General features: G+C 39.2%; 1 protein-coding gene across 2 annotated transcripts in view; it reads right to left on the minus strand.

Annotated features, from left to right (window-relative positions):
* Positions 1 to 13,939, minus strand: part of PLCL1 (phospholipase C like 1 (inactive)) — a 386,099-nt gene that overhangs the window by 62,920 nt on the left and 309,240 nt on the right. For both annotated transcript variants that reach the window (XM_064286854.1, XM_064286853.1), the window contains exon 5: positions 13,560 to 13,669. In XM_064286854.1, the coding sequence (XP_064142924.1) occupies positions 13,560 to 13,669 (110 nt within the window). The remainder of the gene's footprint in view (positions 1 to 13,559; positions 13,670 to 13,939) is intronic.

A 13,939-nucleotide genomic window follows, 5' to 3' on the forward strand; every position in this document is an offset into this window, starting at 1 on the left:
TATCACTTAATATGGATTACAGTTTAACAGGCTGTAATACATATTTCCAGGGTAGAATTTCTGTGAATTGTAAAATGAATTATCAGAAACTCAACAATATTGTGTGAGTATTGCCATTGCAGGGCAACCTTGCAGATTGAAAGAAAGGATAAAAGATCATTTGGTTTGCAAAAATTCCCGGCATTATGGCATGTGAAGGCCATCTCATTTGGAAAGAGCAGTCAGGAAGGGAGAACATAGCAATGATGGGGTCACAGTGGGAGACTGTGTGAAATAAGAATAGAAACCAAGTATAATTAGAATATACTAACAAAGTATAGAGCCATGGGTTAAAAAAAAAAAAAAAAGTGAAGTGCAGGAGCAAGACATAAAGGAGAGAATATATAAATAGAGAGATTTACACTATTGGTAAGTTTAGTGTCAAAAAGACCAATGTAGTTAAGTGATGTAATGTAGTTAAGCTACAGAAAAAGATTAAAAGTAGCATTTTCAAAAAATCCTAAATATAGTGACTCCAGCAACAGACGAGGATGGACTCAGAACAGGACGTGGAACAAGGGATATCATTGCTGATGTCAGATGGATCCTAGCTGAAAGCAGAGATCACAATAAAAATATTTACCTGTGTTTTATTGACTATGCAGAGGCATTCAACTGTGTGGATCATAAGAAATTATGAATAACATTGTGAAGAATGGGTTTTCGAGAATGCTTAATTGTGCTCATGAGAAACCTGTACAAAGGTCAAGAGGTAGTCGTTCCAACAGAACAAGGAGATACTGGGTGATTTAAAGTCAGCAAAGGTGTGTGTCAGGGTTGTATCCTTTTACCATACTTATTCAATCTGTACGCTAAGCAAATAATCTAAGAAGCTGGACTATATGAAAAAGAATGGGGCATCAGGTTTGGAGGAAAACTAATTAACAGCCTGTGATGTGCAGATGACGAACCTTGCTCGCTGAAAGTGAAGAGGACTTGAAGCCCTTACTGATGAAAATCAAAGACCACAGCCTTCAGTATGGATTACACCTCAACATAAAGAAACAAAAATCCTCACAACTGGATCAATACGCAACATCATGATAAACAGAGAAAAGACTGAAGTTGTCAAGAATTTTATTTTACTTGCATCCATAATAAACGCCCATGGAAGCAGTAGTCAAGAAATCAAAATACTCATTGCATTGGGAAAATCTGCTGCAAAAGACTTCTTTAAAGTGTTAAAAAGCAAAGATGTCACCTTGAAAGTAATGTGCACCTGACCCAAGCCATGGTGTTTTCAATTGCCTTGTATACATGCGAAAGCTGGATAATGAATAAGGAAGACTGAAGAAGAACTGATGCCTTCTCCACAAGGTGTTGGAGAAGAATATACCATGGACTGCCAAAAGAACAAACAAATTTGTTTTGGAAGAAGTACAACTAGAATGCTCCTTAGAAGCAAGGATGGCAAGACTATGTCTCACATACTTTGGACATGTTATCAGGAGGGATCAGTCCCTGGAGAAGGACATCATGCTTGGTAAAGCAGAGGGTCAGCAGAAAAAGACAGAGACCCTCAATGAGATGGATTTTCATAGTGGCTGCAACAATGGGCTCAGGCATGACAATGATTGTAAGGATAGCTCAGGAGCAGGTAGTAGTGTTTTGTTCTGTTGTGCACAGGGTTGCTATGAGTCGGAACCAACTCAATGGCACCTAACAACAACAAGAAGCAATCATAAAGTCCAGTATCACTTTTAGGCAAGAAAATCTAGACCCAGAAAAGAGAATTAAAAAAAATCTTATTAGTTACTTACAGATTTCTAGACTCATAAAACCTGTTGCCCGTTGAGTTGATTCTGACTCATAATGACCCTATAGGACAGAGTAGAATTGCCCCGTAGTTTCCTAGGAGCACCTGGCAGATTCAAACTGCCGACCTTTTGGTTAGCAGCCATAGCACTTAACCACTACGCCACCAGGGTTTCCTCTAGTCTCCTAGTCCAATGCAATATACTGTTCAACTTCCTATGAGTCTAAAATCTTGCATAGTGCTAAGATAAAATGGAAGAAACTTATAACTCATGAATTTATTATTTTGTATGTATCATTAGAAGCTACTTCCTTTAGATTTACCAGAATTAAAAGCTCTGCATAAACTTTTATAATGTTCAATTTTCAAGGTTGGTGACTTAATGGCACTTCAACTTTGCCTCCAAGGGAATCGTCTTTCTCCTCATCGGCCCTTCAGGGAGGCCTGAAAAATTTACTCAGGGTCTTCACTTCCCTTTTCTACATCATCTTGGGTTTGTTATTCAAAGGAAGAAGGTTCCAGAATTTCTGCTCTGTCAGCCCAGGTGATAAAGGACAGACTGAGATAAAGCAAGCCTGAGAAGCAGAAATGTGGGTATGAGAAAGGAATATGAATGGGAACTTTGGCCTTTGCAAAGGTTTTGCTGGAAGCACAGCTCTTAACTTTCCTCTGTCTCATTAAGAAGTGGAAGCTAGCAATATCTAGACTAAAAGCCAGCAAACAGGGAAGCTGTCCAAGAAAAACAAGAGGGAGCTGGCTGGGTTCTCAGGGTGGGTCCAGGGTTTGGCCCTCTACTTTGTTTTTTTGTTTGCTTGTTTTCATGAGCTCAGTGGTATATGTTCAAGGGCTTAATTGTATCCATTTACTTAGGAATCATCAGGCCTTAGGGAGCTGATTCATGCTAACCAAGCTCCTAGGAAATGGACTAATAAAACAGAAAATTGACTCATTCATTGACAAAGAGAAATGCCAGACCTTCCGGTCAACACATTCTATTACCATTAGAAAAGTATACTTGGGAAACCAAGTAGAGTACAGCTTGGTGAATCTAATACCAGAGCAAGGGAAAGTGGTAATTTCAAGCTACACTCTCTTGATGTACTTTTCTGCACTGTAGGAATGTACCACTAAGGTGATTGATTAAATACTCATATTGGCTAGACAGGACACTCACTCCCTTACATTAAATAAGATAATAGATATAATGTACTTAGTACAATACTCGGTGCACAAGGAGCATTCATTTAATACAAGCTTTATTGTTATTATGGTGCTATAGATATTCTGACAATATAGCATAGTGGTCCAACAGTATGAGCTTTGGAGTCAGGCTCTTGCTCCTCTACTCCATACACCCATCTGTATGACAGCGGGAAGTTCACTTAATCTCTTGCCCCTCAGTTCCCCTATCTGTAAAATAGGTGTAGTAATAACAGGATTACAGGATTATCCTTAAAATTAACTAATATATTATATAAACATCACTTCATTGCTCATAGTAAGCACTGAATGATTATTAATTAAAAAATAGCACATACTTATATAGCATTTTTTACATGCCAGACACTGCTATATATATACATTAAGTCCTCACTATTTTTTGGAGGGGTATAATTCTATGGGGGTCCCTAGGTGGTGCGTGGTTGATGTGCTTGGCTGTCAACCTAAAGGTTGGAGGTTTGAGTCCACCCAGAGGTATCTCAGAAGAAAGGCCTGGTGATTTACTTTTGAAAAATCAGCCATTAAAAATCTATGGAGGACAGTTCTACTCTGACACACACAGGGGCACCATAAGTTGAAACTGACTCACTGGGCAACTGTTTTTTTTTTTTTTAATAACTCTATGAGTGAGGAATGTGACATTGGTAGATTACATTCACCAGTATCTGAGGACGTCTATACTTGTCCCACTCCAGTAAAGTCAGATTTGACCATTTGGATTGCTTTTGTCAGTCAAATGTGAACGGAAGGGACAGGAGAAGCTACCAGGAAGAAACTTTGAAATTTAACTGTTAAAGCCAATTTGTGCTTCCCTGACTCTGGAATTCCAGAAGCATTTTTTGAGGTGAAGTCCCCCATTAGCCTGGGTTCCTGCAGGATTATGATGAAGCAAAGTCCCTTGCTGACCCATGATGGACAGGTAATGTGAGCAACAGTAAGCCATTGCTTTAAGCCACTGAGACTTTCAGGGTTTTCATTAACACAGCACACAGCCATTCTGACCGATTCAGAAGCAGAGAGTCAAAGAAATTTTCCCAAGTCCACCTGGCTAGAAAGCATCTCGCTCCAGAGTCTGTGCTCTTAACCACTTTGCTTTGTTTCTCAGTAATGGATGTTAATATCAATATTAAGAATAATTTATTAATAATGCACTGTTTTCATTGTTTGGGGGTCTGCTTAAGGAGGAAACCTAGCCCTTTCCCAGCTCCCACCACAATGACAGCTAGCTGCTGGTAGACACATCGCTAGAGGACAACATGGATGACATTGGGTATGTTCCCTCTTTATACGCCTTCACAGCAACCTCAGGGGCATGGCCAGCATGGCTTCCAGAAGTGCCTGGTTTGATCCGTCAGTAGTGTTTCATAGAATGATTTAAAATATCTATGTCCATTCAGCTGAGGTTGATCCCATTCTTACTGTCACTCAATCCTGAAGAGATGGATGCTCTCCTCTCATACTTCTTTTCCCATTAGCCCCTCATCTTGTTTCCCTTCTATTTCTGTCTCTTATCTGTGGAGCAGAGCTTCAAATGTGTTTGGAGGCTCTATTAGAAAGAATCAACCACCCATCTCTGTTTGTAGTACTATAATGGCTTGCATGTTACCATGATGTTGGAAGCTACATCACTGGTATTTCAAATACCAGCAGGGTCACCCATGGTGGACAGGTTTCAGTGGAGCTTCCAGACTAAGACAGACTAGGCAGAAAGGCCTGGCAATCTACTTCCAAAAATTAGTCAATTAAAACCTCATGGATCACAACAGAATATTGCCGAATATAGTGCTGGAAGATGAGTCTCTTAGGTTGGAAGACAATCAAAATACACAGTGGCTGCAAGGTGGCACAAGGATGGACTCGAGCATACTAATGATTGTGAACATGGTATAGGAGCAGGCAACATTTCATTCTGCTGTACATGGGGTCGCCATGAGTCAGAGCCAACTCAACAGCAGCCAACAACAAGAAGTTAGAAAGTATATTACTTCATTGACATTCATGACATTTTCATTATGTAGCTAGATTTCCCAGAATTATAAGGGTCTGAAACTTGGGGATTGAATGAGGGAATCTGCCTGGGTTAGAAACACAAGTACTCAAGAAAGAGAAGCTTCAACCTTGGTTCTTCCCAAGAAAAATGAAAACGTTACCAAGATAAAAGTAGAGGGAGAAAAAGCTTAAGCAGTGATAAAAATCCAAAAAGTTAGGTAGAAAAAGATCAGTCATATCTATTGAACATAAATCTATAAAGGATATCCAGTTTTATTGCACATGCTGGATGGGAATCTATCTAGGAAAAGTATAAATACATATCATTTAATAGGAGTGCTCATTGAGGAAGTTTTATTCAATATTCAATATGTATCTTCCACTAGTAATCAATGGAATTCATGAACAAAGAAGTAAGTCTACTTCTTAACCTTTTATTTCTTCTTAAACTCTTGTGATCACTCATTTCATATATTTTCCTTTATAATAAAACATTTTCTAATTGTATTTCTTCAATATTATTTTTTATACATCTCTGCATGACACTTCTCTAGCCTGCTAAAATTGATTTTTTCATCAAACTTTTTAAAAAGTAAAGATAATGGAATTAGCTCCTTCAAATGGCTAACAGGCCAAGCTAGAGAAACATATCTTCAGAAAGCTGGCTAAAACTCCACTCTCAGTGTTCATTCTAATTACATTTTTATGTATGTGACTGTGACCACTTTTCAATTATAACCTTCCCAGTTATTTTCATACTTACAGAGCCATATCACTCGGGGTGGAGTCCAAGACTTTAAATTAATTGCACTTCATAGCAAACAGTGTTTTAGCTGTGATATAGCACAAGTTCATATCTCTCTACCAAGAGAAGCTCTTCAGAACTGTCATGAGGAAAACACTTCCAAAAATAATGAAAATTTACCATAATAGGTTAGCTATGCAAGTGAAATTGTAGTATCTCTTTCTGGACAGCCTTAAAAAACAAAAAAAAATATCTCCTTGTGAGATTGTAATATTATGTTAATAAAGGAAACTCATTCCTGAAGGGCATCATGGAGTAAAAAACAGATGGAACTATTAATATGTGCAGATGGAATGGGATGGAGTTATCGTCATCCAATGATTATCTTCAAAAGGTACTTAGGACTGAGTCATTTACATATACATTATTATATTATCCCAAACAAACATGGTGGCTATTTAAAGAGCTCAATTTTGTGCACAATTTTGAAAGAAAAAGGGACAGAAAAGAAAATAGCTCATAGTTGGATATTGACATATGGCAAAAGTGTGGGGAAATGCAAAAATCTGCTATGCAGGTCCCTTCTTGTTTGGTGCCATTTAATTGGTTCCGACTCATAGCGACCCTATGTACCACAAACCAAAGCACTGCCCAGTCCTATGCCATGCTCACAATCATTGTTCACTTGAGCCCATTGTTGCAGCCACTGTGTCAATCCATCTCATTGAGGGTCTTCCTCTTTTCCATTGACCCTATACTTCACCAGGTATGATGTCTTTCTCCAGGGACTGATCCCTCCTGAAAACATGTCCAAAGTATGTAAGACGCAGTCTCTCCATCCTTGCTTCTAAGGAGCATTCTGGTTATACTTCTTCCAAGGCAGATTTGTTCATTCTTTTGGTAGTCCATGGTATATTCAATATTTTTTGCCAACACCGCAATTCAAAGGTGTCAATTCTTCTTCGGTCTTCCAGATTTTGCATGCATGTGATGTGATTGAAAATACCATGGCTTGGGTCAGGTGCACCTTAGTCTTCAAGGCAACATCTTTGCTTTTCAACACTTTAAAGGGGTCCTTTGCAGCACATTTTCCAAATGCAATGAGTCTTTTGATTTCTTGACCACTGCTTCCATGGGTCTTGATTGTGGACCCAAGTAAAATGAAATCCTTGAGAACTTCAACCTTTTCTCCCCTTATCACGATGTTGCTTATTGGTCCAGTTGTGAGGACTTTTGTTTCCTTTATGTTGAGGTGTAATCTATACTGAAGGCTGTGGTCTTTGATCTTCATTAGTAAGTGCTTCAAGTCCTCTTCACTTTCAGCAAGCAACGTTGTGTCATCTTAATATCACAGGTTGTTAGTGAGTCTTCCTCCAACCTGGATGCGCCATTCTTCATCATATAGACCAGCTTCTCAGACTATTTGCTCAGCATACAGATTGAGTAAGTACGGCAAAAGGATACAACCATGATGCGCACCTTTGCTGACTTAAACCACACAGTATTCCCTTGTTCTGTCCAAACAACGGCCTCTTGATCTATGTACAGGTTCCTCGTGAGCACAATTAAGTGCTCTGGAATTCCCATTCTTTGCAATGTCATCCATAATTTTCTATGATCCATACAGTTGAATGCATTTGGATAGTCAATAAAACACAGCTAAACATCCTTCTGGTATTCTCTGCTTTCAGCTAGAATCCATCTGAAATCAACAATGACATCTCTGGTTCCACATCCTCTTCTGAATCCGGCCTTAATTGCTGGCAGTTCCCTGCAGATATACTACACAGCCACTTTTGAATGATCTTCAGCAAAATTTTGCTTGCATGTGATATTAATGATATTGTTGGATAATTTCCCCATTCCGTTGGATCACCTTTCTTGGGAATAAACATAAATATGGATCTCTTCCAGTCAGTTGGCCAGGTAGCTCTCCTGCAAATTTCTTACCATAGATGAATGAGTACTTCCAGTGCTGCATGCATTTGTTAAAACATCTCAGTTGATATTCCACCAAATTCTGGAGACTTATTTTTCACCAATGCCTTCAGTGCAGCTTAGACTTCTTCCTTCAGTACCATCAGTTCCTGATCATATGCTAGCTCTTAAAATGCTTGAATGTAGGTCAATTCTTTTTTTTTTTTTAATTGTACTTTAGATGAAGGTTTACAAAACAAATTAGTTTCTTATGAAAAAGTTAGTATACACATTGTTCTATGACATTGGTTAACAACCCCACAACATGTCAACACTCTCCCTTCTCAACCCTGGGTTCCCTGTTACCAGCTTTCCTGTTCCCTCCTGCTTTCCAGCCCCTGCCCCAGGGCTGGTGCACCCCTTTAGTCTTGTTTTGTTCCATGGGCCTGTTCAATCTTTGGCTGAAGGATGAACCTCAGGAGTGACCTCATTACTGAGCTCAAAGGGTGTCCAGGGGCATACTCTCAGGGTTTCTCCAGTCTTTGTTCAGGCCAGCAAGTCTGGTCTTTCTTTTTGAGTTAGAATTTTGTTCTACATTTTTCTCCAGCATTGTTCAGGACCCTCTATTGTGATCCCTCTCAGAGCAGTCAGTGTACCACCACTCATTGTTCTGGACTCAGTCTGGTGGAGGCCATGGTAGGTATAATCCATTAGTCCCTTGGACTAATCTTTCCCTTGTATCTTTAGATTTCTTCATTCTTCCTTGCTCCCAAAGGGGTGAGACCAGTGGAGTATCCTAGATGGCTGCTCACAGACTTTTAAGTGAATGTCAGTCAATCCTTTTTGGAATAATGACTCTGTGTATTCCTTCCATCTTCTTTTGATGCTTCCTGCATCGTTTAAAATTTTCCTCATACAATTCTTCACTATTGTAACTCAAGGCTTGAATATTTTCTTCAGTTCTTTCAGCTTGAGAAATGCCAAACTTGTTCTTCCCTTTTGGTTTTCTATCTCCAGCTCTTTGCACATGTCATTATAATACTTTGTCTTCTCAAGCCACGCTTTGAAATCTTCAGTTCTTTTACTCCATCATTTCTTCCTTTTGCTTTAGCTGCTTGACGTTCAAGAGCAAGTTTCAGAGTCCCTTCTGACATCCATTTTGGTCTTTTCTTTCTTTCCTCTCTTTTTAATGACCTCTCGTTTTCTTCATGCATGATGTCCTTGATGTCATTCCACAACTCATCTGGCCTTCAGTCATTAGTGTTCAATGTGTCAAATCTATTCTTGAGATGGTCTCTAAATTCAGATGAGATATACTCAAGTTCGTACTTTGGTTCTCGTGGACTTGTTCTAATTTTCTTCAGTTTTACCTTGAACTTACATATGAGTAATTGATGGTCTGTTCCACAGTTGGTCCCTGGCCTTGTTCTGACTGATAGTATTGAGCTTTTGCATCATTTCTTTCCACAGATATAGTCGATTTGATTCCTGTGTATTCCATCTGGTGAGGTCCACATGTATAGTAGCTATTTATGTTGGTGAAAAAAGGTATTTGCAACGAAGAAATTGTTGGTCTTGCAAAATTCTATCATGCTATCTCTGGCATTGTTTATATCACCAAGGCTGTATTTTCTAACTACCAATCCTTCTTTGTTTCCAACTTTTCCACTCCAATCACCATGCATCCTGATAGCATGTTCAATCAATTTCAGACTGCAGAAGCTGGTAAAAATCTTCACTTCCTTTATCTTTGACCTTAGTGGTTGGTGTGTAAATTTGAATAATAGTCTTATTAACTGGTCTTCCTTGTAGGCCTATGGATATTATCCTATCACTGACAGTGTTGTACTTCAGGATAGATCTTGAAATGTTCTTTTTGACGATGAACACAACACCATTCCTCTTCAAGCTGTCATTCCCGACATTGTAGACCATATGATTGTCCAATTCAAAATGGCCAATGGAAGATTGGGGTACTATAATTATAATTTATGTTTGTTATATTGCAAAACTACTTATCTTTCTCTCTGAAAATTTTTCTCCAGCTTCCTTGTCATTTTTTAATATCAGATCAATGTAATGCTGAATTGCAGAAAACATAAAAAGAACTTAGTCTTTAGTCTGAGCTCAATTTGTCTCTAAAGCCAATGTCCTTTTCCACCACTCCCTGCTGCCAATCCACCTTTCCCCTGACGGCACCTTTCTCATTTTTTCCAGGTCCTACTTTACTCATTGGAAATTCCAGTGGAATTTAATAGTTTTAGATACATGAACCCACATACCCATTGCCGTTGAGTCTATTTCAACTCACAGTAACCCCATAGGACAGAGTAGAACTGCCCATAAGGTTTCCAAGGCAGTAATCTTCATGGTAACATACTGTCACATCTTTCTCTTGCAGAGCAGCCCACATTTCAATTAGCAGCTTCTGCAGTCTGGAAGTGCTTTAACCACTGCATCACTAGGGCTCCTTTGAATCCACGTATTCACCTAATATTCCTCAATTCCCACACCCCCTCCCCCAGACAGTGGGGCATACTTGTCTAAAATAAATGTTAGGAAACTTTTTCAGTAAGTAATGCAGAATTTGATAGGTGATCCCTGCCATATCCTACTAGCTCAGGTGTTATGTTTTACCAGATGATTACTAATTGAACTAGCTATAAGCAGTGTAGTAACTTAAGCAAAAGAGAATGTGTTGACAGACTACAAGGAGCTCTGAAAATCAAAAGGAGGGCTGGAGAACCAAGCAGGAACTAAGACAGCCCCAGATACAAGAAAGAAACTCAAAGAAGAGTCTTATAAAGTGGCATTGGCTCAGAACGGCACTGCTGAAATTAACAGTCTCCAACAGAGTGAGGTCTCTTTGTCTCTTAGCTAGAAACTTAAACTTCAAAGAGGGAGTGGTCTCCTGACTTGGGTTGGATCATTTGTCTGCTCTTGGGAGAAAAAGGAAATACTGAAAATTTGGAAATATCCACTCCTCTTGTTTCAGTTCCTAATGCTCAAGCTGAAGAACCCAGAAGCTAGTATATGAACTATAATAAAAGACCAATTCTATTTTCAAAGACCTGCCTTGGAATGATTTGCACGGCACTTGTACTTGCTCAGCTACATCTAGCAATCAGCATGTCACTAAACCAAAACTAACACACAAACCTCAGACAATAGTTGTTTTTGTTGTGTAGTTGTTAGCTGCTATCTAGTCAGCTCCTGATTCATGGCAACCCCATGCGCAATGGAACAAAATGCTGCCTGGTGCTGCACCGTCACCGTGATCAAGTGTGGATCGGACCCTTGTGATCCAGGGGGTTTCCATTGGCTGATTTTCAGAGTAGATCACCAGGCCCTTCTTCCTCCTGTCTTAGTCTGGAAGCTCTGCTGAAGCCTGTTTAGCATCATAGCAACATGGTGGCCTCCACTGACAGACGGGTGGTGGCTGTGCAGGCAGTGCATGGGCCAGGAGCCAAACCCAGGATTCCCACACAGAACAAAAAAGTTCTACCACCGAACCACAACTGCCCCTCTTTAGGCTTATATCAGAAATTAACAGAGCAAGAAACAACAACCATAAATTTCCGTTCCTCAAAAAGTCATCCTCACCTGGCAAAACACAAATAAAAAGTAATAGCTAAATTTTTTAACATCTATAGTATCTGGCTTTGGATGCTGTGACTTAGATCTTTTGTATATATTATCTCATCTAATTCTCACAAAAGCCTGGACATAGGTATTTTCACCCTCAGAGACATTAAATAACTTGGCTAAGGTCTCACAACACTCAAGCAGTCTACATGCAGAGCCCTTACTTGCAGACTGCCTAGATTGAAAGGGACTCAGCCACACTGGATTGAGTTTAATGGAGGCAGGGCAGGGTAGTGGTTAAAATTATGGGCATGGGTTAAAATCTCAGCTCTGCCATATACTAGGTGTGTGACTCCAGTCAAGGAACTTAAATTTCCCCAAACCTCAATTTCCTCATCTGTGAAAATAGAGACAGTAATATCAGAGTTAACATGTGTTGTTGTGAGGTAACACAGTTATTGTAAGGAGCAAATAACAAATGTATATAAAGTACTTAGCAGTGAGTACTTGTCATATATGAAGTGCTGAATAATCAATGGCTAGGAGGCTACTGACCTAAGCCATGGTATTCTCAACCACCTCATAAGCATATGAAAGCTGGGCAATGAATAAGGAAGGCCTAAGAAGAATTTTTTAAGAAGAATTGACACTTCTGAATTATGGTGTTGGTGAAGAATATTAAATATACCATGGACTGCCAGAAGAACAAACAAATCTGTTAGAAAGAAGTACAGTCAGAATGCTCCTTAGAAGCAAGGATGGAGAGACTTCATCTCGTATACTTTGGGTATGTTATCAAGAAAGACTAGTCCCTGGAGAGGGACATCATGCTTGGTAAAGTAGAGGGTCAATGAAAAAAAGGAAGACCTTCAACAAGATGGATTGAAACAGTGGCTGCAACAATGGGCTCAAACACAGCAATGATTGTGAGGATGGCACAGGACTGGGCAACATTTCGTTCTGTTATAGGGTCACTATGAGTTGGAACTCACTCGATGGCACCTAACAGCAACATTATTAGTTATATATCCATCTCCCCTTACAGACCAGAGCTGAGGCACAGGTAATGCTCTTTTGGTATTTGTATCCCTAGGACCTTTTGTTTTAGTGACTGGCACATTAACAAGCCCACATAAATTTCTGCTGAGCAAAAAATATTTACACCATGGATCACACTAGCTGTTGAACGCTAGTATTAGAATAAGCTCATCTTTATACAAATACTATAGCTCCTCCCTCCCCCTTAAGCAAACAATGCCTGTCTTCCCCCCTAGACTGTTAACTTTATGAGTTCAGGGACTGAGTCTCTTTAGTTTTCCATGTACCCCCAATGCCTAGCACAGAGCCCGGTACATAGCAGGGGCTTAAGAAATCTCTGTACACCGAATTTCTAATAAACTTATGTGATATGTTCTACAATTCATCTAGCACTCTCACATAAATGTGTATAGCATCTCTGCAGAGCAGGTTAAAGACGCAGGCTCTAGAGCCAGGATGCTTGGGTTCAGACACCAGCTCCACCGTTTATCAGCTGGGTGACCTTAGTTAACATATATACTCTTTCAATGCCTCAGTTTTTGAACCTGTAAGACAAAATGATAATAGTATTGGGCTGTTACGAGTATTAAATTGTTAATTCACGTAAACCTCGTAAGACAATGCCTGGCACACAATACGTGTTCTTTAAATGTTAGCGATTATTAACGTTGTCTGTGGCTATTTTTTTTTCTTCCCATCACATGCCAAGAGTAAATTATTCGAACTGCCTGAACCATTTTTCCTTTCATGTGAGAAAATATAAAAGCGGCATCTTTTACTTTAAAATTCCAAAACTAATTTACAGCAGAGGCCAAATTATAATCTCAAGAAAATGACTTCTGAGACTATTTGCAAAAAAGAAATGTATTTATAGAGACTGTTCTTAAAATAATCCTAAATGTCCCTGGTTATTCTGTAGTTTAAGTCAGCTTCCAAGTCACTTGCGTTGGATCCCAGCAACATTTGCTGTTACTCTTTCCACAAACAAGAGCAGCCATATATTCTTGAGCAGACGTGTTCATGGGTGTAAAAACACACTTGCACAAATACTAGGCAATGGAATTAGTTCTCACACACATACTGCCCTGTAAAGGTGAAAAGCTTGTCAGTCCCAGTGTGCATCTCCCCATCTCAGAGCATGAACCGGTCATCAGGCCACAGGATATTTAAAAATCCAAACACCATGTTTAACCACCAATGCTTCACTACATGTTGGAGAGATGAGGAGGAGGAAAAAAGACAAAGGGGGAAGCTGAATATTTAACGTACCTTCAATACTGTAATGTTCCAAGCAAAACTCTCAGTTGCCTTGTTGAGTTTTCTTCCTTTCAAGCCTTCTTTTGCCCCCAGATTATGAAGTTCTTCATGGAATTCCATCCCTTTGAAAAGAGAATGTACAAGAAATACTTGTATAAATTTCAGAGAATGAGCATTTTATCATGAAAATCTTATTAGTAAAAGTATAATTTTCCATTCCTGTCCTTCTCTCATAATTCCTAAATCCCTAAATTGAATTATCCCTCATATTACGTTCACCCCGACCAAATGTCTGTCCTTAGGGGAAAACAAACAATAATCAATGCATTCAGCTAAATTATATTTAAACATTGATAAAGACTTTTTTTTTTTTTTTTAAGACATTGGATGTT

The sequence above is a fragment of the Loxodonta africana genome, chromosome 6 (assembly GCF_030014295.1).
Source record: "Loxodonta africana isolate mLoxAfr1 chromosome 6, mLoxAfr1.hap2, whole genome shotgun sequence".
NCBI classification, from domain to species: Eukaryota; Metazoa; Chordata; class Mammalia; order Proboscidea; family Elephantidae; genus Loxodonta; species Loxodonta africana.